General features: G+C 37.5%; 1 protein-coding gene across 1 annotated transcript; it reads right to left on the reverse strand.

The window, feature by feature from the left end:
• Positions 1-98: 98 nt before the first annotated feature.
• mmp11a (matrix metallopeptidase 11a) lies at positions 99-23,130 on the reverse strand. The gene is made up of 8 exons (XM_077223986.1): positions 22,876-23,130; positions 17,790-18,040; positions 8,627-8,770; positions 7,917-8,050; positions 7,022-7,239; positions 6,137-6,341; positions 4,676-4,939; positions 99-2,418 (listed from the first exon to the last, which is right to left on the reverse strand). Exons 1-8 carry the CDS (start codon positions 22,984-22,986, stop codon positions 2,300-2,302), a joined length of 1,446 nt encoding a protein of 481 aa, XP_077080101.1. The 5' UTR covers positions 22,987-23,130; the 3' UTR covers positions 99-2,299.
• Between the last annotated feature and the right edge of the window lie 4,050 nt (positions 23,131-27,180).

Here is a 27,180-nt window from a genome sequence, read left to right on the forward strand (position 1 = left end):
ACATTTGGAAATAAAATTACAAATAAAACTATAAATATAATTATGAAGAAAACTACAATTATAAACGAGTGAATCACAGAAATGTTCGGACAAATAAGTGGTCTGGGAATATTTTAATTGTACCAAAATACAACACACATTTTATATAAAAGTATTTACACAGTAAATATGAAAAGTAAAAGAAAATAGTGTAAAAGCTAAAAAACTTGAGGAAATATAAAAGAAAAAATTTACACAGATGATGTGAAAAAAAATTCCAAGCTTGTATATTTAAAAAAGGAGATTTAAAACATTGTCAGTGTCCTGCACTGAAGAGTGCCAGTTTGTCTGTTGGTATATTAGTCTAACATACAGTCTCAACATCATAAACAAATGCTTATCTGTCAATAGTTAGTGTTCTTAAAAAAATATTACCAGACACAAAGCATCCTCGCCTTTCTATTTTCTCTCATTAAAAAAAAACAAAAAACATTTTGAGTGAGAGAAACTCTAAATAAGTGTGTGTGTGTGTGTGTGTGTGTGTGTGTGTGTGTGTGTGTGTGTGTGTGTGTGTGTGTGTGTGTGTGTGTGTGTGTGTGTGTGTTATTAATTAATACAAACTGCTCAGTTTAAGATACAGTACAACTTGCAAAGAATGTAAAAACTTCGAGATAAGAGTTACGGACATTGCAACTGGTGCAAAGATCCCTGACAAATGTGTAGCACCTTATTTAGCACCTTAACAACAGGGTATTTATGTCTTCTTACACAGTGGTTGCTTGATATACAAAAAATACAGACATAGCTGCTCGTGGTTCATAAAGCTCAGGGCCCGTATTCATAAAGATTCTAAGAATCCTCTCAGAAAACTCTTAATTTAGCTTAAAATCTTTTACGTAGGAGTCTTAGCTTAAGAGCGATTCGGGACCGATCTGAGAGCAACTCTGAGTAAGGAAAAGACAAAAGCTTTTATCTTAGTGAGGAGGCGGGGCTGACCCCGTTGCTATGTATGACACAATCTTTTGAAGACTGTGATTGGTTGGTTGTCCAAAAAGGAAAAAAAGAGTGATTTTAAGTATAGGGTCTATTCTAAGCCTTCACTTTGAAATTACATGCGTCATTTTTCCTATTTGACCATTCTCATACACACACACACATATTATATTTGTGTATATAAATCCTTTTTTTATTGACCATACTGTTAATTTCCTATAAGGTATTTGATTGGATTAGAATGATAAAAATTGTTCCACTGTCTATTTAAGTGGTGGTTTGAATGTTGGTTTTAATGTAGCAAACATGGAATAAAAAACAAGAAGGACAAGAAAGCTCAACTGGACAGAGGAGCAGTGTTTACTGTGAGCCCAGTTAGTGGATGAACGCAAGGCCATCGTTAAAGGAAATTCAGGCCGGGTGTCAGCACAGAAGCAGACGTGGGAGCTTATAGCGGTTAATAATAAATTATTTACGGTTCATTCCCCCTGCTTGTGAAGGGAGGGTGTTTATTTTAGCCTGCTATATTCATAAATGCATTTTTTTGAGCCTGCAATGTGGGAATGTCCAGTGGAAACTGAATGAACTGCGACACAATAAGAGGTTCTGAAAGTGCTGTAATTGTTTGTGATCACTCTGCTTACAGAAGGTTGTGACAGACCCAAATCATCACTGCTGCATTGATGCATTTTCCCAGATGCCAAATATCTTAATGTACAGTAGTGATTTAATTTCTGGCACTACGCCATTCCTGCGCTGTGTCGGAGATGTTATTGTGTCTCTAATAAAATCGGTCACAAACATGATCCCTGCACGATCTAGTCTATAGTGTCTTATTAACTCACTGTCATCTATTGTCTGCAATGCATTTCTTCTCCCTCTTCGTCTTTCTGCCATTTTCTCCTCTGCTAAAAAAACTCTTAAGCCTCTTAAAAGTCCTCGTCCGTGCTCCTAACAATTTTGACCTTAAGACCTCTTTTAAGGGTTAAGATGCTTTCTGAATTACTTTTTTCTTTACTAGGATTTTTTCTTTAATTTCAAGAGTAAACGCCCACATTTCTAAGAATTTTCTTAGAATTTTGTCACTAGGAGCTACTCTTTGCATTAAGATTCTTTATGAATACGGGCCCAGATGTGCAAGATTTCCTGAGAAGAAATTAGATTAATCAGACATTTTTGAGGTGAAGGGAAGAGAAATGCCCGGGGAACAAGAACTTAGGTTACATAGTACAGTTCGTCATCAAGAAAATGTTAGGAAATTTACACTGTATGCTTCAAACCAGAGTGTGAGAACATGGTGAAAGAGACAGAAATGTTTCCTGAGGGTTTATGGCATGTTACATCCAAAGAAGTCTGGACCAACGTAGCGCGGGTAACCTTCCAAAACCTTACGCTGAACTGGGTCAAACTTCCAGTACTGTTGGCTACTGATGAAGATGGCAAAGCCTGTAGAGTATAAAACAGTTTTACACAATATCATGCAAGAAAAACCATTAATGGGAAACGCTTTTGCACTCATAATCCAATGTATTTATACACTACAATTATAAATTGTAAAGTGAGTGTTTCCAGAAGTAGTATGTCATGAAACAAAACAACTTGATTCAAAACAACTTTCCCCGACTGCTGCTGCTGTAATATCGCCCTCTTCTGGCAGAGTTCTGTCACACTCACCAATTCAAAATGGCAGAGCAGTGACAAATAAAACGATGACGTTTCTTTCCAATACCCTCTCCTGGATTGAAGCACCATAATTTTGAAGCAAATCAATGTGAAGCTCACCAAAATAAGAAAATGACCACAGTGATATTGTAGTATACTGAATTAATAAGAAGCTATGAGTGCTTTTATTCTGTGAACGTGACTTGCTGCATCTTGAGTCACCCAAAAACATATTTTGAGGTTTATCCACTAAAAAAGTCTTAGCATAATGCAGAAAATGTTTTTTTCTGGGTCAAAGTGACTCAAAATAATTGAAGTCATTTCGTTCATACGTCACATACGTTCATGTGCAGCTTCAGTTACAAATAGATTTACATTCCATTTGACTGTTCTGAGATTAGAGATGTCCAATACTGACCAAAAAACGTTTTGTATACTTTTGGGGGGATTTTGTTGATAATGATCCATCATCTTTTATGTTAATTCTTCCATTTAATCAAATTACCAATCAAATCAGTATCAACATAATCCATCTTTGAATTGCAGAGGCGGCAAAGAATCTACGCCTGAAGTGGCATTTAGATGTATTAACATGTTTACTGTTTAATGCAGCTCAAAAAATCAGCATCCGCCTTTTACAGTTCCTTCTGAACTGCTGCGTTCAATCCATGTCATAACCGTAATTACGAGATGGCAACCCGTGACATACTACTCAGAGATGTTCACGTCTTCAGACTCGGATTTTTGCGTTTCTGTCAACACCATCAACGCCGAAATGAATCTGCAGCAGTCAGGTGGAACACGTCAGAACTCTGTAAGATGTTTATATTCATTATTATTGTAATGTTGTGCTTTCATTTAACCCTTTCACAAGTAAGTATAAAATATTCTAACTGACCCCCCAGCGTGAGTTTTTCAAGGCGACCGTTATTTAGAACTTGTCACTTTAATGTTTCCATGGTGACGCGTCATTGCTTGTCACATGACACAGCACAACCACAACACAGCGCTGAATGAATGATGATCTGCTTTTATGTAATTTTCCCTTTTTTATTAAAAATATTTACAAATGTATTAGCTATAGCATGAAACACTGATATTCCGATTGTCAAATATGTGCAAGTGGATGTGTTTTGATGTTAAAACACCTTTATAACGATCGCGTTAGTTTAGCTGTATGCCCGATGGGCGGCACCATGTTAGTTTGTTTCACAGTTCAGAGAATCGGATCTGTTGGATTTACACGTCAATTCCTCCACTTCTCACGAAATACAAGAAAGTAAGTGGCCGGTGAACTGGGAGAAGAATAGGGTCAAATGTAAAGCTACTTACACAATGTGTATCTGATATGAATAAAACGTGTCGTCTTTTATTATAATGTAAAGGATTATTATTGCCGCTTCCATAGACATCGGTGTGTATTTTACAAACTCAAAATCATTGTTTTGCTAGTACTTGTGTGTATTTAAATGTCAGAAACCTAAAATAAACATTATGTGGTTGAAAACACTCAATAGTTGTGATATATGACAGCACTGAGTGGGTCCTTCTCTGGCTCAGCGCCAGCAAACGCACAAAAGCACATTTGAATTTAGCAGTTGATCACGTGATGCACTGACCGCTCTAATCACACCGGTGAGATCGTACGCTCCAGGGACCAGCCAAGACTGATCACACCGGTGTGATCGTACGTGTGAAAGGGTTAACGCCGTCTCTCGTGATTTCATTTCTTTTGGAGGAGGCGTGGCTTTGGAGACGCTCAGAAGGGAGGGTGTTTATTTTACGCTTTCAAAGCTAGCTTTCTATTGCTTGCCTCTCTGAAATTGCCTACCCTACCATTAATTCAAAACGATTGGTTCAAAACGGCTGATTCATTCAGAGATGATGCAAGTGATTTATAAATGGGTTATTGAATCAGTCAGTCGATTAATTCAAAAACGCATAAACCTTCAACAAACTTTCTTAACTTATGAGACCTGATTTCTTTCATGTTAATATTAACATTCACTGATGTGTATTAAAAAGGCTTGGCTGGAAGTACCGTGAGCATCCTGGAAGGCAGCATCAATCTCATCAGGGATGCCCCACCAGTCCTGCTGAATGCTGCGTGGGAAGGATGTGTCCACTCTGTTCTCTTGTGGATCCAAACGCCAGTAGTTTCCTGACTTGAAGAAGTATGTATGGAGGCCGTGGTGCTCCTTTAAGCGCAGTGCAGCCTGAATGTGTATGACAGGGAGGCCTATAGTCTGCAGAGGGTCCGGTCCTGTTATCTTGTGCTCTGCATCAAACACCCAGTAGTTGGAACCTTACACAGGACACAAGGAAAAGAGTTTGTTATAAATATGACTGCATTAATGTATGATTTTCATTCAGTGATTTTAATTCAGTGTAAATACATACACAGGGGCAAACAAGCTTTACAAGATAAGAAGTAAACAGACTAACCTGGGGAAGACTAATCAACAGGAAAAACTACAAAACTACAAACATGGCCACAGGAACAGGACACAGGAATGAACACAGAAACAAAGAGAACTAAGAATACACTTCAATATAAAAGTCCTACAAAACACAAGACAAAGAATCGGAATCATGACTATTACATTATGTGATAAATAGTTATTACATTGGAAAATCGTTATCACATTATGAGCTCAAGATGTTATTACATTTTGACAAAATTATTACATTATAAAAAAAATTTTATTACATTAATAATGTAATACTATTGCATTATGCTTTGTTATTACATTATGCCTTGTTATTACATTATGCTTTGTTATTACATTATGAGTTGCTACACTGGGTGATAAAAAAATATAACAACAAAATCCTGATATGTTTAGCCTTTTGAATGATCAATATTTTAAGATGGCTTAAGAAGATGTTTTTGCATCAGAAGTTAGCATATAAATCAGTATAAAAATTTACTATGTAGCCTTCTAAATCTTTAAAAGTACAGAATCTCAACAGTATACAGACCACAATATGGCATGTTTAGACTTTATGGCATTAATTTATGAACAAGTGAATTTAAGACATTTTATCTATAAAATTGTCTTGAGTCAGTCACTGGTGCTCCCTCTAATGGTGAGAAAAATGAAGTACATTTACAGCATTACAATGTACCTCATGTTAGACTGACTGAACCTATGCTAGTCTAAATGCACTGAATTTCAACCAAATTCTCAATATTGTAAAGCTCAGTGAAATTCATTCAGAGAAGATACCATCTCAGCTACAGTAACAACCTACAGTGTACAATTCTGTTTAGATACTGCACTGCACAACACAAGTGTATTTATCTGTTGTTAGTAGCATTTGTTCTACATGGTCATGTTTTATCATGCCCTGCATAAGAGCCACAATTCAGGATGCTTCATATATGGGTCAAGGGGAAGTACCGCACCACCAGTTACCATAGATATGTAACCAGGCCTGTCTGATCCTGTCCTCCAACCACAAATCACCACAGTCAGCCACCGGTGTTGCACTCACCCACCTTCAAAGAACCAGATATTGCCCTTTTTGTCTTCATAGGCGGCGCCTATTTTCTCTGGAATGCCCCTCCAGTGTCGGGAGGCCAAGGCAGGGTATCCCGCCTGCAGACGGCCCTCCCTGAAGCGCCAGGCATAGCTGGCCTTGAAGAAGAACAATTCCCCACGGATGATAGAAACAGCATCGAACTCTGTGTGACAAGCGTCAGGCTACAATGACAGCGGGAGAAGAGGAGATGGAATAACGGGAGTTAGAATAAAGGGAGCATACAGATAAACTATATTTTAGGAATATTCTTGGTATAATACAATAACACAATTGTAATACAATAAAAATAATAACATTTATTACCACAAAAAAAATTATAATTATGAATTGTCCCTGGAAAAGGAAACGGAAAAATTGAGGTTATAGTGAAGCACTTACAATGGAGATTAATTATTAATGATATTAAGTCTGTTAAAATTTGTATTATTTGAGCTGTAGAGCTGTTTAAATCATAATTTTAGGACATTTTAGGATTTTAGGGTTTAAGTTATAAAATTGGATATAACTTCACACAGAAAAGGTTAGTAAATGTTTTTTCACACTAAAATGTGATATGTTAACACAAAAATTGTTTACATCCTATGTCTATACTAATGAAATAATGAGTATTTTAACATTAACGGATTGGCCCCCTTCACTTCTATTTTAAATGCCTCACCATAACTTCTATTCCGGATTTTTATTTTTCTTTATATATATTTATTTATTTTTGGTAATAAACATTATCCTATTGATGTTGCTGCTAACATTCATTTAATTCTTTTCAATGTTAATAATAATTTCTCAAGTGTAATTGACCGCAGATAAACTGTGAAGCGGGATGATGCGTTCAGTGACTCACTGCACTGGTGATAATCTCATTGGTTTCCATAGGGACTTGGGGCGGGGCTTGCGGTCGGGGGCCGTAGAGGTATTGGATCCCTTTCTTGTCATCCTCACTGAGCTGGAGAGGATAGGAGAAGCTGTAAAATGGGGACATGATGGCCCCAGGCTCCATAGAATGCTGTAGACCCAGGACATGGCCAAACTCATGTGCTGCCACCTGAAGAAGGTCTGTTCCTGTCGGATGACAAATGAAATTATGCTTTTTTTCCCCCCAAATAAATCTGATTTGGTTTTCAAATGTGATCTTAGGGAATGATTGTCATTTTGTTTTTCTAATCTCTTCTGATCCGTCAATATTTGGTGCTTCTACATCAGTTTAAGTAGTAATGATGTAAACGATAGCAGGATGCAGAGAGGCTTTCTTATCCAACAGCTGAGTGTTGCTCTCAGTGTGGAAAGAGAGACATAAAACTAGAAATTGTGCCCCTGCTTATGTCTGTCATGACATCTCACTGAGGTGCTGAACTCAAAATGTATTTCAAGCAACATTGCACATTAAAACAAACTTGTACGGTCACACACGTCAATACTCAAATGATTAAAAGAAATCTGATTTGAATCGGTCTGATTGGATTAATCAGTGAAATGTGGATCGTGTTTGAGATTTGGGTCAGATATGCAAAAAAATCAAAAAAAAAATTTCTGCTTATCTACACAAAGTCTTAAAGCGAATCAGAGATGAATCATAACTTAACGGTCATTTTTATAGGTGTGTTGAAAACATAATCTATGATACATTCACTGATTTACTGATCCCAAGAATGTGTGTTATCTGTATCAGGGATTTACAGTTTCCAAAAAAGCGGCAGGCAGTGAAGCAGTAAGATGAGGATTTTATCTTTACCACTTACCAAGTTCATTGCCCACCGTCCAGGACTCATCATAGTCAAAATGAATGTCTCCCTCCCGGTGTGTCCTTGGGAAAAAAGCATGAGCCAGGATCCCACCAGGGCCATCAAATGGCAAATTATCACCATGCCAGTACCTAATATAGAATATATAGTAATAATGCAAAGTGTTTCCATATATTCATTCTTTAGTTTTATACCTAAAGACATACATATGAAAACATGAAATGAAAATGAAAATCAGAGGTCAAGAAAAAGCTATTTTATTCTGCTATCTTGAGATTGCATGTCCAGCAGAATGCTACTGTACTATAGTATTGTACTTTACTACACCACTCTACCAGTTGGGTCGGTGAGATTTTTTTTTAACCAATACTTTTATACAGCAAGGATGCATTGATCACAAGTGACAGTAGAGACAATTATAAGTTTACTAAAGATTTCTATTTTGAATATATGCGGTCCTTTCCACAAAAATATTACGCAACTCTCTGCCACATTTATAATAAGAAGAAATGTTTCTTGAGCAGCAAATCAGCATAATATAATTATTTCTGATCATGTGACACTGAAGACTGAAGATCTGGAGTATGGACTATCGAGTCTTATTAGTGGTTCAGGAAGATAAAGATGAGCTAGAGACCTAAAGCAAAAATTACAAAATTCCCAATCTTTCACTTTGTTACATAGTGAAAGGTGTTTGTTTTTTTTACCTTGTGAAGTCAATGACTATGTCGGCCTCTTGGTTGATAACCTCAGTAAAGGTGAGAGGTGTGACATCAATCCAGACCTTGAGAGCTTCCTGTAAAACTCGCCTCACTTTATCCTCGCTCATCTGCCACGGGAAGCGATGGATTCTGAACACAGAATTTCAACAAATCAACAAAAAACATGTGATCACTTTTGCTACTGCATAAACACATTGTGTTTCGGACCACCAGTCCTTCACTGCTGGACCACCAACCGACACAAACCCACATCAGAGACCACCAGTGATTCATCACCATAGGCATCTGTCTGGTGAGCATGTCACATGACCTCATAATGAGCTCTGATTGGTTATTTTATGAGCATAATGAAACTGCGGTTGTAGTGGTATTATGTGTTCAGCTTTATGACCCAGTTCTCTGACAGGAGCAGAACTTACCAGGAATCATGTAACTTAAGACAACGTATCAGACTCTTCTCGATCTTCACTTACAATTTGGGCATGATTCACTTTTTATTATAGTCATGCACACAAATGTGAGCACTTAATTGAGCATTCTTCAAATTTTTGTGTTGAACAGCAGTAATAATTTGTGTAGCTCAAGTTAACAGGAACTTATTGAAGCTGTTTCTACTTTTATCAGAGATTATTTAGAAATGTGCATTTTAATAAAGGAAGCCACGCTTTATCAAAGGGCCCACACACCTGTCTGTGTCATGGAATGTGTCTCGATTCATTCAGTCCCTCCGGCTTAGAATTTCTGATACCATTTTTATGCTTGTGTTCTTGTGTTTATGCTTTTCTCATTTCTGGTTGTCTTAGAAGCGCAAGTCGTCATAGTTGGGTACACTTATAGCAGTGAGTGGAAACTACAACAAATATATTTTTGTGTTCTTATATGCTCCAATGGCAAAAGAAAAAATTCACAATAGCATTACTATGACTATATTGTAACATGTATATTCTGTTATGTTCAGTTTGAGTCTTGTTTTCTTTGTTTCTGTTTCCTGCCTGCCTGAGTTCTCATTAGTCTCCTTGATTAGTCATTGTTGACATTGCAGTCATTGTTCACAAACCATTATGTATATATATATATATATATATATATATACTATATTTTTATGTAAACATCTAGTTTATCTTATACTGTCCCCATCTAATCCACATTGTACACACCCTTGTACTATTCAGCCATAAAACTGTTACACAAAGAACAATCCAGAGCGACACGACCATAGAAAGAAAACAGTCCCAGCTAACAGGGAACGTTCCCATAACTTTCGCTAACGTTATGTAAAAGTTATGTAAATGTTAGTAAATAACCTTCCTGAAATAATGTTTTTGGAACGTTCTTATAATGTATAGTTAAAATACATTCTCGTAACGCTGAGAGAAAAACGTTCTTAGAACAAAGTTTTTAGAACGTCCTTGTGATGTTATTTGTTCTTGACTGATGTTCTCATACTGTTGAGTGAAAACATTCTTATAACAACGTTCACGGAACGTCCTTGTGATGTTCTTATAATGTTGAGTATAAACATTCTTATAACAACGTTCACTGAACGTTCTTGTGATGTTCTCATAATGTTGAGTGAAAACGTTCTTAGAACAAAGTTTTTAGAACGTGCTTGTGATGTTATTTGTTCTTGACTGATGTTCTCATACTGTTGAATGAAAACGTTCTTATAACAACGTTCACCGAACGTTCTTGTGATGTTCTCAAAATTTTTAGTCAAAACTTTCTTAGAACAACGTTCATGGAACGTCCTTTTGATGTTCTCATAATTTTGAGTGAAAACGTTCTTAGAACAACATTCATGGAATGTCCTTGTGATGTTCTCATAATGTTGAGTCAAAACGTTCTTAGAACAACGTTCATGGAACGTCCTTGTGATGTTCTCATAATTTTGAGTGAAAACGTTCTTAGAACAACGTTCATGGAACGTCCTTGTGATGTTCTCATAATGTTGAGTCAAAACGTTCTTAGAACAACGTTCATGGAATGTCCTTGTGATGTTCTCATAATTTTGAGTGAAAACGTTCTTAGAACAACGTTCATGGAACGTCCTTGTGATGTTCTCATAATTTTGAGTGAAAACGTTCTTAGAACAACGTTCATGAAACGTTCTTGTGAAGTTCTCATAATGTTGAGTGAAAACGTTCATAGAACAAGGTTTTTAGAACGTGCTTGTGATGTTATTTGTTCTTGACTGATGTTCTCATAAGGTTGAGTGAAAACATTCTTAGAACAATGTTCATGGAACGTCCTTGTGATGTTCTCATAACTTTGAGTGAAAACGTTCTTAGAACAACGTTCATGAAACGTCCTTGTGATGTTCTCATAATTTTGAGTGAAAACATTCTTAGAACAACGTTCATGGAACGTCCTTGTGATGTTCTCATAATTTTGAGTGAAAACGTTCTTAGAACAACATTCATGAAACGTTCTTGTGAAGTTCTCATAATGTTGAGTGAAAACGTTCTTATAACAACGTTCACTGAATGTTCTTGTGATGTTCTCATAATCTTGAGTGAAAACGTTCTTAGAACAAAGTTTTTAGAACGTGCTTGTGATGTTATTTGTTCTTGACTGATGTTCTCATAATGTTGAGTGAAAACATTCTTAGAACAACGTTCATGGAACGTCCTTGTGATGTTCTCATAATGTTGAGTGAAAACGTTCTTGTGATGTTCTCATAATCTTGAGTGAAAACGTTCTTAGAACAAAGTTTTTAGAACGTGCTTGTGATGTTATTTGTTCTAGACTGATGTTTTCATACTGTTGAGTGAAAACGTTCTTATAAGAACGTTCACTGAACGTTCGTGTGATGTTCTCATAATGTTGAGTGAAAACGTTCTTATAACAACGTTCACTGAATGTTCTTGTGATGTTCTCATAATATTGAGTGAAAACGTTCTTAGAACAAAGTTTTTAGAACGTCCTTGTGATGTTATTTGTTCTTGACTGATGTTCTCATAATGTTGAGTGAAAACATTCTTAGAACAACGTTCATGGAACGTCCTTGTGATGTTCTCATAATGTTGAGTGAAAACGTTCTTAGAACAACGTTCACTGAACGTTCTTGTGATGTTCTCATAATCTTGAGTGAAAACGTTCTTAGAACAAAGTTTTTAGAACGTGCTTGTGATGTTATTTGTTCTAGACTGATGTTTTCATACTGTTGAGTGAAAACGTTCTTATAAGAACGTTCACTGAACGTTCGTGTGATGTTCTCATAATGTTGAGTGAAAACGTTCTTAGAACAACGTTCATGGAACGTCCTTGTGATGTTCTCATAATGTTGAGTGAAAACGTTCTTAGAACAAAGTTTTTAGAACGTCCTTGTGATGTTCTCATAATGTTGAGTGAAAACATTCTTATAACAACGTTTACTGAACGTTCTTGTGATGTTCTCATAATGTTGAGTGAAAACGTTCTTAGAACAAAGTTTTTAGAACGTGCTTGTGATGTTATTTGTTCTTGACTGATGTTCTCATACTGTTGAATGAAAACGTTCTTATCACAACGTTCACCGAACGTTCTTGTGATGTTCTCATAATGTTGAGTCAAAACGTTCTTAGAACAACGTTCATGGAATGTCCTTGTGATGTTCTCATAATTTTGAGTGAAAACGTTCTTAGAACAACGTTCATGAAACGTTCTTGTGAAGTTCTCATAGTGAAAACGTTCTTATAACAACGTTCACTGAATGTTCTTGTGATGTTCTCATAATATTGAGTGAAAACGTTCTTAGAACAAAGTTTTTAGAACGTCCTTGTGATGTTATTTGTTCTTGACTGATGTTCTCATAATGTTGAGTGAAAACATTCTTAGAACAACGTTCATGGAACGTCCTTGTGATGTTCTCATAATGTTGAGTGAATACGTTCTTAGAACAACATTCACTGAACGTTCTTGTGATGTTCTCATAATGTTGAGTGAAAACATTCTTATAACAACGTTTACTGAACGTTCTTGTGATGTTCTCATAATGTTGAGTGAAAACGTTCTTAGAACAAAGTTTTTAGAACGTGCTTGTGATGTTATTTGTTCTTGACTGATGTTCTCATACTGTTGAATGAAAACGTTCTTATCACAACGTTCACCGAACGTTCTTGTGATGTTCTCATAATGTTGAGTCAAAACGTTCTTAGAACAACGTTCACCGAACGTTCTTGTGATGTTCTCATAATTTTGAGTGAAAACGTTCTTAGAACAACATTCATGAAACGTTCTTGTGAAGTTCTCATAATGTTGAGTGAAAACGTTCTTATAACAACGTTCACTGAATGTTCTTGTGATGTTCTCATAATATTGAGTGAAAACGTTCTTAGAACAAAGTTTTTAGAACGTCCTTGTGATGTTATTTGTTCTTGACTGATGTTCTCATAATGTTGAGTGAAAACATTCTTAGAACAAAGTTTTTAGAACGTCCTTGTGATGTTATTTGTTCTTGACTGATGTTCTCATAATGTTGAGTGAAAACATTCTTAGAACAACGTTCATGGAACGTCCTTGTGATGTTCTCATAATGTTGAGTGAAAACGTTCTTAGAACAACGTTCACTGAACGTTCTTGTGATGTTCTCATAATCTTGAGTGAAAACGTTCTTAGAACAAAGTTTTTAGAACGTGCTTGTGATGTTATTTGTTCTTGACTGATGTTCTCATAATGTTGAGTGAAAACGGTCTTAGAACAACGTTCATGGAATGTCCTTGTGATGTTCTCATAATGTTCTTGACTGATGTTCTAATACTATTGAGAGTTCTTAGAACTATTGATACTGTTGAGAACGTTCTTAGAACAACATTCTCAGACACAAAAGTATGTTCTTATAATGTTTTTCTAAACGTTCCAAGCATCCGTTTTTTGAAAGTATTAAGAACGTTTTATCATTTTGGAAATGTTATGAAAACGTAAATCTTTTAATGTTTTCTAAACATTCAAAACATCCAGTTTTTTTTAAAATTTTTAAGAACGTATTGTCTAAACATTTATACATAACTTTTAAAGAATGTTAGGGAACACTCTCTTAAGGTTATAAAAAACTTGCAGGGAACTGGAAAGCTTTCTTTATAATATACTGTAAAATAAAACCTAAAAAGAACCTGCAGGGAACGTTCTGGGAAGGTTTTCTTGGGTTATGAAATAAAACCAAAAAATAAAGGGAAAGATCTTGAAAGTTCTCTTTAGGTTATAAAAAAAGAACCTACAGAGAACGTTCCTAGAACGTTCTTATTTGGTTCCCAAAACAATAACCAAATGGGAACCATATGGGAACATTAAGGCTAATGCATTACACTAATACAATCAGGACTTTGAATTTCCATTCTGTAACAGCATTTCATCTGATTCTGAACTTAATTCTCTCATTGTCTTTCTATCACTCACAACTCGCATGCGCTCCATTCCATACCATCTTTACACCAAACATCCAGCATCTCCAGGCAGCCATTAAGCATTAATCCAGCTAACTAAAATAAGTTGTCAGAACGTTTTGCTAACATTCTCATTAGGTTAGGAAAACATTATTTCGGGATGTTTTTTAAACATTGAAAACGTCCAGTTTTTTTTATTGAGAACGTTCCCTGAGAACGTTTTTTTAACCAAAAGAGAGCGTGTTCTTTAAAAGTTATGTATAAATGTTTACACAAAATTTAACAATTCTTAAAACATTTTTAAAAAACTGGATGTTTTGAACATTTAGAAAACATTAAAAAATTATGTTTTCATAACGTTTCCAAAATGAGAAAACTTTAACATTATGAGAACATCACAAGGACGTTCCATGAACGTTGTTATAAGAACGTTTTCACTCAACATTATGAGAACATCACAAGGACATCCCATGAACGTTGTTATAAGAACGTTTTCACTCAACATTATGAGAACATCACAAGGACGTTCCATGAACGTTGTTCTAAGAACGTTTTGACTCAACATTATGAGAACATCACAAGGACATTCCATGAACGTTGTTATAAGAACGTTTTCACTCAACATTATGAGAACATCACAATCACGTTTCATGAACGTTGTTATAAGAACGTTTTCACTCAACATTATGAGAACATCCGTCAAGAACAAATAACATAACAAGGACGTTCCATGAACGTTGTTCTAAGAACGTTTTCACTTAATATTATGAGAACATCACAAGGACGTTCCATGAACGTTGTTCTAAGAACGTTTTCACTCAACATTATGAGAACATCAGTCAAGAACAAATAACATCACAAGGACGTTCCATGAACGTTGTTATAAGAACGTTTTCACTCAACATTATGAGAACATCACAATCACGTTTCATGAACGTTGTTATAAGAATGTTTTCACTCAACATTATGAGAACATCACAAGGACTTTCCATGAACGTTAAGATTGTTTTCACTCAACATTATGAGAACATCAGTCAACGTTACGAGAATGTAACATATTTTAACATATTTTATGCTTACATTTTATGAATTCATAGAAATAAAATAGAAAAAGGGCAGCACAGCAGCTCAGTGGGTAGCACTATCACCTCGCAGTAAGAAGGTCCCAGATTCGAGTCCCGGGTGAAACCAGGAGTTAGTAGGTTCTCTGTCATTTCCTTCAGGTAAGCTACAACAGTTTCCACCACAGTTCAAACCCATGCAGCATAGGTGAATTAGTGATACTCGAGTGTCTGTGTGTAAGCCTGGTGATGGATGGGCCAACCACATCAGGGTGATGTGAACATCCAAAAAACATTCCGAAATAACGTTTTTAAAATGAGTGAATGGAACGTTCCTGTAAGGTTCACATTAATCAAGAAAAAAACGTTCTTAATACATTAAAAAAACTGGACATTTTCAACGTTTAAAAAACATTCCGAAATAACGTTTTAATAACATTTTCAAAATGAGTGAATGGAATGTTCCTGTAACATTCATATTAACCAAGAAAAAAACGTTCTTAATAGCCTACATTAAAAAAACTGGACGTTTTTAACGTTTAAAAAACATTCAGAAATAATGCTTTAATGATATTTTCAGAATGAGTGAATGGAACGTTCCTTTAACGTTCACACTAACCAAGAATAAGTGTTCTTAATACATTAAAAAAACTGGACGTTTCCAACGTTTAAAAAACATTTGGAAATAACGGTTTATCAACATTTTCAAAATGAGTGAAAGGAATGTTCCTTTAACGTTCACACTAACCAAGAATAAGCGTTCTAAATACATTAAAAAAACTGGACGTTTTCAATGTTGAAAAACATTCCGAAATAACGTTTTCCTAACCTAATGGGAATGTTAGCAAAACGTTCTGACAACTTATTTTTGTTAGCTGGGGTGTATCCTATATATTCCACCGGATGCATCCACACTGTGCTGCCTGTGAATAGATTCTTGTACAAATGTGCCTAAATACTTTCTTTTTTAAAGACGGGCCTTTTCTCCCTCACAGGTCTGACTATAATGCCCCTGCATTCCTCCACATAAACTGTCTGTCTGTTTAGGTATGATCAGAACAGAGATAGACCACCATGTTTGTGCTATCAGCGCACAAACATTAGGCCTACTATTAATTCAGATATTGAAAAAACCGGGGAAATGACTCTTTTGTTAAAAAAAAAAGGCTCTGAGACACTCCCTATATCCCAATGTCCATACTATCCATCCTAAATAGTATGTGAGATTAGAATAAGTGTATCCCAAAGCATAGTATGTTAAAAAGAGTATGTAAAAAGTCCCCGGGTAGATTTGCGAAGTGTGGATCAGTGCTTACTCTAAAGGCTAATATTGGCCACAACAGATTGCGCTTTGGAGGAGGAACTACAAAAGTACAAAAACTACAAAGAATGGTGGATATGCACGGCCGACGTTGAGAGCTTTAGATAAAGGTTTGAGTGACTTTAACCTGATAAAAAAATATATATATTTAATGTTATACATGTTATATTTAATCTGTAATAACAATGTGGACTTTTATCAAGATCTGTTTTGCTATTAACTTTTAAATACATCATTATGCATTAATATGTGAAGAGTTCCCTGCATGAAAGACCCGTGACTGCAGATCAACGTGCTACTGCATTTCTCTCTGATACGGTAGGAAATAATAAATAAATGAACTGTGACAAGATGATTGACAGGCCAGTTTACTGTGAGAGGATGCAACAGAGAGCAACTGTTAAAGACGCAATTGACAAGGAAATTGACGTGATAGTATTGACGTGATAGTATGTCCCAAAGCTTGTGCACTCTTTTGCTACACACTCACTTTTTCTTCACAAGGTTTAAACAAGGTCCAGATCTTTTCAGTTGTTGCGTCTCAATTCGCCTACTTATACTACGCCTTAAGTATATAAGTATGCGAATTGAGACGCAGCAACTGAAAAGATCTGGACCTTGTTAAAGAACGTAAAAGTGTTAGACAACAATCATCAAAACAATAAAAAAGATCTTGGTATAAAATGTGTGATTATAATAATAATTAAATATTGTTATATTAATAATAACAATAACAATTGTGTGTTTTATATAATAATAAGTATTATTATTATTATTTTATATTTGGCAAACACTTTTATCCAAAGCGACAGGAACAAAAGCAATTTCTCACAGAGACAACAATATTCATTGTATACAATTTTAGAAAGCTATCAGGATTATTATGATGATGATTATTATTGTTAAATAAAAAATTATAAAACATAAAAATAATAAAGATCACATAATAAATATTTTTAGGGGATTTCAACCAATATGGGATCACTCTTATTATAGTATCACTGACTGAGATACTTTTATTTCATTTTCATTTTAGGTAAAGTTTTCGTAATTTTGTTGTTATTGTCATTTTTTGAATATTTTTTTTGGTTCTGTTTTCTAAAAAATATGTCAATACAGTTTAATTTCACTAAAACTTGTTGCCATTAAAGGTTTATAGATTTTATTCCCATTAACATGTATTTTAGTTAACTATAATAAACTATAATAATCCTGGATGCAACATGCACTCACACACTTTTAATCACTTGCTATTTTTTAGCTATTATTGATATTATTATGGAGTGAATGGAATAACAGGTAGATACTGATAGATAATTCAGCACCTACTGAATATGAATGAAATTCATACCCCCTCCCTCCCTCCCCCCTCTCCTAAATACTTGTAGTTTTCTTGTACACCTTACTTGTAAGTGAGGCCAGTTTTTGGCCAGCGTCCTCCAAATATCACAAAGCGTTTCTGTCGGGGGTGCCTGCTGAGATGCACCTCTCTCTGGTCGGGGTAGTCTGGGACGCCACAGCGCAGTGGACCTACACCCCCAGAGCTGTTCCTGAGCGGCTCACCCTTTGTTTGAGGTTTAAAGATGTCCTGAGGGTGGTGGAGGTGGACCCTGTCTCTCCTCTTCTCAGAGAGCGAATGAGGAATCTGTGGCAAACTCTGTTATGGAAAGATGGAAGACCTGCATGAACTTATTGATAATGGACAACAATGGACAGTCTGTTGTAATGCTCTTGTGAGTGCAAGTGAAGTTTAACGCAAGCTCAATGAATTGAATAAAGTTGACCCTACTGTTAAAAAAATGTGGGTTAGTAAGATTTTCTTTTATTTTTTTAAAGAAATTAATACTTTCATTCAGCAAGGATGCATTAAATCGATCAAAAGTGACTTTATGTAGTTTATGTCAGTATGTTAAAAAAACCAATATATATGTATATATATATATATATATTGTTTTTTTTTTAACATACTGACTTAAAGTATGTTAAGGAACATTAAATAAAAACAAACAAGCCAAGCCGACCTAATCTGATACAAAAAGAAAAATCGTTTTTGTCCCATGGTTGATGCTGTTTACTAACTGTGAGATATGATTACGGATGGACTGCTTAGTGTCCCTGAACATACTTTGGAGGAAATGGCTGTTCATTAACATGGGCGTTAAAGACAGAAAAGAATGCCTTGGGCAGCACTGTGGTGCTTTTAGACAGAATTTTTGAAGCATTTATAGAGGTTTTAAACTTCAGGATGTTTCAGCTTTCATTTGCAGTCTTGCCTTTTACCCACTTTTACCAACCCCAGATGTCTAAGTACTTACATAAAATCATAAGCACCAAAATGTATTTCAAAAAGTGAAAATTTTGAAGATTTTAAATTTTCACAATGTGACTTTTACTAGTCTTCCTTTAGACTAGAAGAAATAAGCACAGTCCTGACAAAATTGTTGGCGCCCTTGTTTTTTTCGCCCGACTGGTTTACAACATATTATAAAATGTTTAGGACTTTTGCAAAGAAACGGCAAACAGGCTAAACGTTTTCCCCACTGACCCTGTGTCTCTCTCCCAGGGACAGAGGCTCAGCGGTGACTCCTCATGCGTGAGACAGAGCTGCTATATTGGAGACAATGCCCAGCAGGAACTATGGAATGTACCCTGGTCTCTGAGCGAGACTTTCTACCAGCACACCGATTTCAAACATGTGCAAAGACAGTTCAGGTTTATTATGCTCTTTGTGTTTTGGATTAAGTTGCAGGTATTGCTTACTTCTATCTAAATATTCTTCTTCTAATAATATTCACAAAGTGTATGGCATCATCTTTTTTCATTTAAGATATTTTCGATTAAGATATTTATCTCATCATAACATCTGACAGCATCATGACTCCTGACCTATCAGTGGGAGAGATCAGCCATTATCCTGGAATAACACACACATTCCACATCTGGCACACACAAAGATGAGGTGCTTTCTGCATTGTTCATTTACAATGCATGTTTTTAGAACTCCAGTTCAAAGTTGATGAGCATGACCCATTTCTTAAAAATGGAGGGCAAGTTAGGACACATTATACTATGCAGGGGGGAATGAAGTTAACACAATAGGTCGCTTTTTCATGTGTGTGAGTGTGTGTGTGTAATCTAAAAAGAGAACATTGCCCAAGGTGCCTTGATGTTCTGCCAAAACACAATCGCCAATGTTTAAGCAGTTTATTTCATTAAATGTCTCAAGAGATTAAAGCAACAAAATTGCACTTTATATACACAAAATGGAAACCAAGCGGCCATAGAAAGGAAGGGTATTGGTACTGCAGTTAATGGAATTAAGATCAGAGTGAATTTTGAAATATGTGTGAGAATGTAGCTGTCCACTTTTATCAACACTGTTTAAATGAACCGTCTGACCCTAGAGCTACTGAAAATACCTTTTAGAGTAGGATCAAAATTCTGGGTCAGTGGTTAATGGGTTCACAGACATCAGACAGGGATAGAAAAACTTTCTCTCTCATTGAGTTTGAAAGCTAGCCAACAATGCTTTCTGATTCATTTTTTAATGCTGGAAATATTTAGAGTCAGCGTTTTGCTTGTATAGTTCGACTTAATACATGTTTCAGATACGCCTCCCAGACAAAGCCAAGTTATAAATGCTGCTGTCTCCTTTCATGTGTGTTTAGATTTGCCAGTGGAAGCCTGTGCTTGAGCCTCACTTCCATAGAACACAGCCTGTCTCTGCCTAGAGCTCCCACGTCCCCCCATCTCCCATGTGTTCACATGTGCTTTCAGCACAGGGGAAATCCTGATAAGAGGACCTGACATGGGGCATCTGAGTGCATCTTGTTTGCCCCTATGTGCTGTTTTCTAGAACTATGCCCTAGATTACTGCAAAACACCAGCAGAGATCCAGAAACACCAAATTCAGGTTAATGATATCTGAACTGTTCAGAAACCTTTGTTGAGGAAGATTGATAAGAAAGAGTGATACTGAGTGAATATGGGACCATTATGTTGCAAAAAAAATTCAGGTTCTTGTGTTGCAAAATGGATGAATTGTTAGGATTTTTCTCATTGCTTTCAACTAACTGAGAGTACAAAACACTTTCAGCAGCAAAACAGTGATTTAAAGCTAATATTTAAAGTGATTTAATCCTTTCACATTTCCCATACGACAATACAGTGTAGTCGACTGTAAGTAAACCAATTTGCAGGTTGATATTTCAGAAAAGTATAAATGGTAGTTCTGTGGTGCTATATCTGTTTGCTGGAATATTCTATATATATATATATATGCAACTAATGGAAGACATAGGACTGTTAGGGAAACATGTTTGGAAACAAATATTATTTGTATCAGTTTGATGACTAGTAAAGCAAAAATCCCACAATACACATTTAACTCATAAAACAAGATTATTTCAGGAACAATTGAGTCGGTCTCCTTAAAATATTACTACTTTAAGTAAAAATTGAGGTAAAAGGATCATGGTGTATGTTGGAATATGTATGATTTAGTATATTTACACATTTATCAAAAGTACTTAAATGAGCCTTTTGACCCTATAAATACTTTTTGGATGGTTAGCGAGTGCAGGATCAAAGATCTGGGTTACTGTCCAATCTGGTTTACAGACATCAGACAGGGAGAGAAAAAGAAAAGCTAATCCTTACACCAACCATATCACAACTCTTCATGGCAAGATAAATGAAGCTTTAAAGGATTACCATGTGAACAAATATTCACAGGTAAATCCCCTAGAAGCTGCAGCTGACTTTGGGAGTGATGAGCGGTCCAGTGCAGGACTAAAAGAGACTTTCAAGTAGCTTTCAGTGATAAGCTCACAGATACTGTTTAAGCACCAGTGCTCATGTTAAACTTTATCCCCTGGAGCTCAGTCCTCTATATCTACTAGCTGTATGAAATGCTTCAAAGTTCAAAGCTTGAAGGATTTTGGCACCTGGTTTACTCACATAAACCTATTTTCTCCCTCTCTCACACACACATATTCCTGCTCTGGCACATTCAGGAAGTCATGAAACTGATATCATGCTTTCCTTGAATGACCCCAGCAAAATCACAGCAGGGGCATTTTCCCAATAAATTAAGGTGAGTGAGCCTTATAATCTCGACTAATATAAGAGTGAAAGTCATTACATTACATTACGTTACATTGTGACATCAAAACTCCCCAGCTTTCTTCACAAAAAAACATCCAAAACATAAGTCTTTAAGCTACTACCACAAGTCTGCACAATACACGCATATAGGAGCCGGACCGGACAAACCTTTTCTTAATTTACGGACATGACGTTAGTACTCACTGACAAATAGCATAAGTATACAATTTCCCATGTAGTCTTAAGTTAAAATGGAATGATCTAAAAGAGATAATTTCAAGATGACAAAACAGATAAGGTTCTGAGTTACATTTCTGTTATACAGTATATAATTTGATCATACATCAAATTTATTAAAACTTAATAATATAAACCTTGCACCAAATTGAGGCTTTGTTTTTCAAAAAAAAAAATTAATTAACACAATATATTACTCGAGCATTTTGAATGCCATGGCTGACAAACTACACAATCTATTCTCTCCCAGAGACGTGCCTGGGAACATGGGGCCAAAATAATCGTAACAGGAACAAGGACAGTGCGGTTTCTCTGAGCAGCAAATCACATTCCCTAAATTCTCTCTACAGTAGGCTATGCATCCGTATGTGAGAGAGAGGGAGTGTGTGTCCCTCCAGATTGCACAGAAACAAAAACTTGCACATAGGCTACTGCACAATCCCTCGCTCTTTTGTCATCGCCAAGGGAACAAACTGACAGCATTATATATACATTTTACACCTGAATAATCATAAACACAACACTAAAAAGCCATTCTTCAATACTCAGAATATGATCACAGGTTGATTAGGTCATTTAATAAGCAAAAAAACACTTAAAATATGGGACATAAATAGAAATTAGGTCATTTTTATTGATTAGGTCATTTAAGCAAACAAACACTTCAAATGTGTGGCACAGTTAGGTTGTTAGTAAATTGATGGAAAATACAGTATTTGATGGCAGTTAAACAGTTAAATGAGATAAACTTGCTCTCATAAGCATTCTTTACTAATCCTGAATCATAAAACGTTAACAATCCCAGTCCCAGATGAAAATGGCAGGTTCTGGCTCGTAATTGTAGAGGCTTCAGACGACGTTTTGATTAATGATGATGTAGCTATAACCCATATGAGTCTGGTAACAAGCCAAAGCTCAACAATTTGAGCTTTGTTAATGTTGCCCTATTTGTCATGTTGCATGAAAATAAAATAAAAAGCATTGCATTAGACTTTATCAAGTAAAACTCAAACTTTCAAACTTTGTGGCAAGTTACAACGGTAAAACGAAAAATAACTAAACGGCAGCCTACCGGTTTTCAAGAGCTGGAACGAAACAATAGGCTACAACAAATGTATGAAATAAGAGTAATGGCATTAATAAACTCACCTGGGGCATTTTGTGCTTCATCAGTCCTCGCCCCCCATGCAAAGGCATGCATCTCACGGTCAGGAGCACATGCAGAGCGAAAGCGCCTGACAGAAGCCCGGAGACCCGCATCCTCCTCCTGTATCCTCGAGCTCCACTGCTGGAAGTGGAAATGCGATGGAAGGTAGCGGTGCAAACAACTCGCGCAGTGTCTGTGCGACTGCTGCTGCTGAGACTGCACTATTGTATATGCAATGATTTCTTTGTTCTCTTTCCTCAAATACACCGGCTTTTTTTCTTATGGGCCGGAGTGACAAATTGCCCTGTCTCACCCCGTGACTTTTAACTCTTTCCTCTGAAGAGAGCTCATCAAAAATAGCCTGTAGCCTAATCTATACAAAAACTCCATAATTTGGTCAGATTTGGATAACTTCCAAATGTGTCCACTAGATTTGCTTGTTCTCTGAATTTTTAAACTTTTAGGGAAAGACTAATATTTTTGATGTAGATATCTAAAATTTACAGGGGAAGAAGTAGAATATGCTAATCTATTTGGTTAGCGCTATATTGTAAAGGACATTTGTACTATACAAAATTTGATTTGATTCTCCTCTTAACCACTAGATGGCACAAAAACTTGCCGCAGCACTTTCCTAAAAACATCCGCGTTTTTACGATGCAAATGGAAATGTGGCTGATCCTTGACACAATCGCGGGCAGCGGAGCAAATTGATTCTATGTTAAATTTATCTAATTGTTATTGTTTAAAAAAATATAGATTTAAGTAGCACATGAGAAATGCTAAAATTAGTCAATAGGCAATGTAAAGACGACTATTTTCTATTTTGCGCTTGTAAACATTCTCAGCTCTACAGAGTCCTAGCCGTTATTTCATAATTGCAAGCAGTTATGCAGAATAAAATTATGAGAAGGGAATTAGGGTAAATCCCAATTCACTGTCTTCCCCGTTTAGCAAGTTCACGTAAGGGCTATACCAACTCTCGTTTTGATCGAGGGGTAGGGCTAAGGGGAAGTGGTAGATACCCTTAAAACCAAGCATTTTCTCGAGCTAACCCCTCGATCAAAACGAGAATTGGGATAGCCAGTGAATGTGCAAAACTAAGGGTAAGGGGTAAGACAGATAATTGGCATTCACCCTTAAGCTGTGGAAGGGCGATTCAGCGTGTGGCATCCTTTATATCAACATACAAACCCATGATGTTCACACACTCTAACCATAGGTTGAGTAGCTTAAAGAATGACACACTCCCAGTCTATAACAGGGCGAGGGTCTGACCCAATGGTAACACTCTCATAAAGCGAAAACACAATGAACTAGTAAAGCATATTATAACAGTATACACACACTTGTGTTTAACGCATTCAAGCACCAAACTAATGAATAAACAAGTGACATCTGTCTCTAATGTAAAGCGACAAAACAAACACACAAACAGCTCAACCATTTGCTAAGGCTAGGAATAAATGCTCCAATCAAAGCAGCCGAGCCAGTGCATCAGAACAGAGTACCCTAGGTCTAGAGTGGGTCTGGTCTACTCTAGGCAAAGTTGTTGTAAGAAGACCAACCTGCCACCGAACAAATGTCCTGAATCCACATCTCCTTATTCCAAGCCCATGAAGAGGCAAGTCTCATTTTTAGAAGCATATGCCAACGCTATAGCTTCCACAAACCAATGAGACAAGCGCTCTTTCGAAAGCAGCAGACCTTTACAGTAACCTCTGAAACAGACGAACAGCTGCTTTGACAGTCTAAAATGACTAGACCTGTCCCCATAAGCATGCAAAGCGCAAACAGGGCATAAAGGATGTGGGACAAACATGGTCTCCTGAGGAGCAAACACTTGAGCTTTATAAACTGTGCTCTAAACGGCGTAGACAACACTTTGAGCACATTTCCACGTCTGGGTGTAAGTCCATACAAGCCGTGTCAGTAGACAGAGCATGTAAATCACCCACTCTATTCCCACACATCAGAGCAAGTAGAAGAGCCATCTTGAATGAGAGCACTTTCAGCTCCATATGTAGCGGTTCAAAAAGTGACTCGGAAAGTGTGGTAGCACCAAAGACAAATCCAACCAGGTACCAGGTTAGGTAACAGCCGACAACAATGGGTGAGTGAAAACCTGAAATGGACGCCACATACACCCTTTAGAGTGGTTGGTGTGCCCCGATTATCCAAACAGTCCGGTAGAAACAACATAATAACAGACATAGCTGGTCGATGGTTCCTCTTTTTTCGCCTTACACCAGGATACGAAGACTTTCCATGTAAAGCATAAAGGCGTCTGGTCGACGGGGCTCTCGACCCTTTGTGGCACATTCAATGCCTACTCCTTGCACTGACCTGCCAGACATGCAGGTCCTATATCTCTGGTCTGGGGTGCTTTATAGTGCTCATCGATTGAGACAGCAGGTGCCTCCATAACAGTATCAGCCATGGGGGAGACACCAGAAGTTCCCCTAGTTCTGGAAACCATGGCTGGTTAGGCCAGTTTGGTGCAACCAGCGGAACAGTCTCCTTTTCCTCCCTGACCTTTTGCAGCACCAGTGGCATGATCTTGACTGAGGCAAATGCCTTGGCTGGCGGAACGTTTCCTTTTGTGGGTGGTCAGGAACTTCCTATTAATACGGGCAGTCCATGTTCCTGGCAGTCTGATTTGTGGCATGGAAATGCTGTCAGGGAGTGGCACATTTCACGGAGAATGGAGGCTACATCCTCAGACAGTCTAGATGATTTGGAGCCTGTGTAGAAAAGCGGTGATCGAATAGTTCACCTCTGTGAAGAACGCGATTTGCTCGCTGTTCTTTTCCCTGGTGAGTGCTCCCCTAAAAAGGGATGCTTTATCAGCTGACAAGGGAACAGGTGGGTGCAACACAGCAAGGTGAACTCTTTTTCTCGCCGGCTCACTGTCTACGTCGTAAGATGGTCTCCTCCTCTGACCCCTCCCATCAAGAATGCAGCTGAAGCTCAGGCACTAGCTTACTTGGGTGGAGCCCCTGCCTCTTAAGGCGCTTTTCCACTGGGTGGTACGACTCGGCTCGGCACGGCACGACTCGACTCAGCTCGCTTTACTTTGGCCCTGTTTTCTTTTCCACTGGCTGGACCCATGGCTGGTTCTGGGTCCTTCCTTGAGCCCAATGAAGCTGTAGTGGGTGATCTGTCCTGACGCTTAGATGGCACTGGAGGAGCTGCAGCCCTTTTAGGCAGGAAATGACTCAGCGCTTGGACTACTTTTGGGCTTCGAGGAACTTCGAACTCCAAAAAAGAACCCACAGTGTCACCAAAGAGGCCATGGGGGCTTATGAGCGTGTCCAGTAACTGCACTTTCTCCGAGTTCCTCATATCTGTCAGTGTCAGCCATAAGTTATGCTGAAGGACCACCAGGCTGCCCATACAGTGATCAATGGTGCTCAGCACAGTGCTCAGCGATGGAGATGACTTTTACCCACAAGCGGTCGGGCCCAGGTGAGCTGCCTGCTTGACTGGTGGCGGTTTGGTGTATCCCAAGCGGTTTGCTCTGTCGAAAGAAGAGAGGAGATGCAATCCCGCTGTCTGGGCTCGGACCGAGTAGGGGAAGTGCCAGGACTGTGAGATCTCATCCTGGACTTCTGGTAGAAGCATATACATCCTGCTCTTTGCTACTCCAGAGGTGACCAGTTGAGGCCCCGGTTCTTAACAGCCTCTGTGAGAATTTTCAACTGCTCCTCATCGATAGCCGATGTAGGCTTTTCAGTCACCTCACTACAAGGAGGCTTACTGCACGTGGCTGCCTCGGCCTTTCCTTCTGAGGCTCGATGGTAACTGAAGGTGGAGGCGACAAGGCAGCCTGTGCACAGTTCAGGATGGTAGAACTCCTTCCAGGGTTCTGACCATCATTTTCTCACAGAAAGATCAGTCAAGCCAATCCAGCACTGCCTCTGCATGAGCATAGCCCAAGCAGAAAATATATGCATCATGCGCGTCGGGGAGCTCAAAAGGTCCACTGCACGCACAACACTCCTTGATGGACATTGTGTCTCTGCTGGATCGCAGAAAGGGAATGGCAAGTGAATGCTGCGTCCTCTTAGAGTGTCGTCAACAGCAAGTAGCAATCCAAGGCTTGTTTCTTGAAGGAGAAATATTCTGAGGCAATGTCAATGATCAAACTCTGATTCCATTGATCATTTTTTTCTAACATACTTTATTGTACATTCAACACCCAATTTAAGTTAATGCAAAATCAGACCATGCATGACTACTAACTATAAAAAGAATTAAGCTCTTCTTTTAGTTAAATGGCTTTTTGAATTCTGTTTACAGAAGTG

Source organism: Siphateles boraxobius, unplaced genomic scaffold (assembly GCF_051911475.1).
Source record: "Siphateles boraxobius isolate OS27281-9 unplaced genomic scaffold, OSU_SipBor_1 9, whole genome shotgun sequence".
In the NCBI taxonomy this organism is placed as follows: Eukaryota; Metazoa; Chordata; class Actinopteri; order Cypriniformes; family Leuciscidae; genus Siphateles; species Siphateles boraxobius.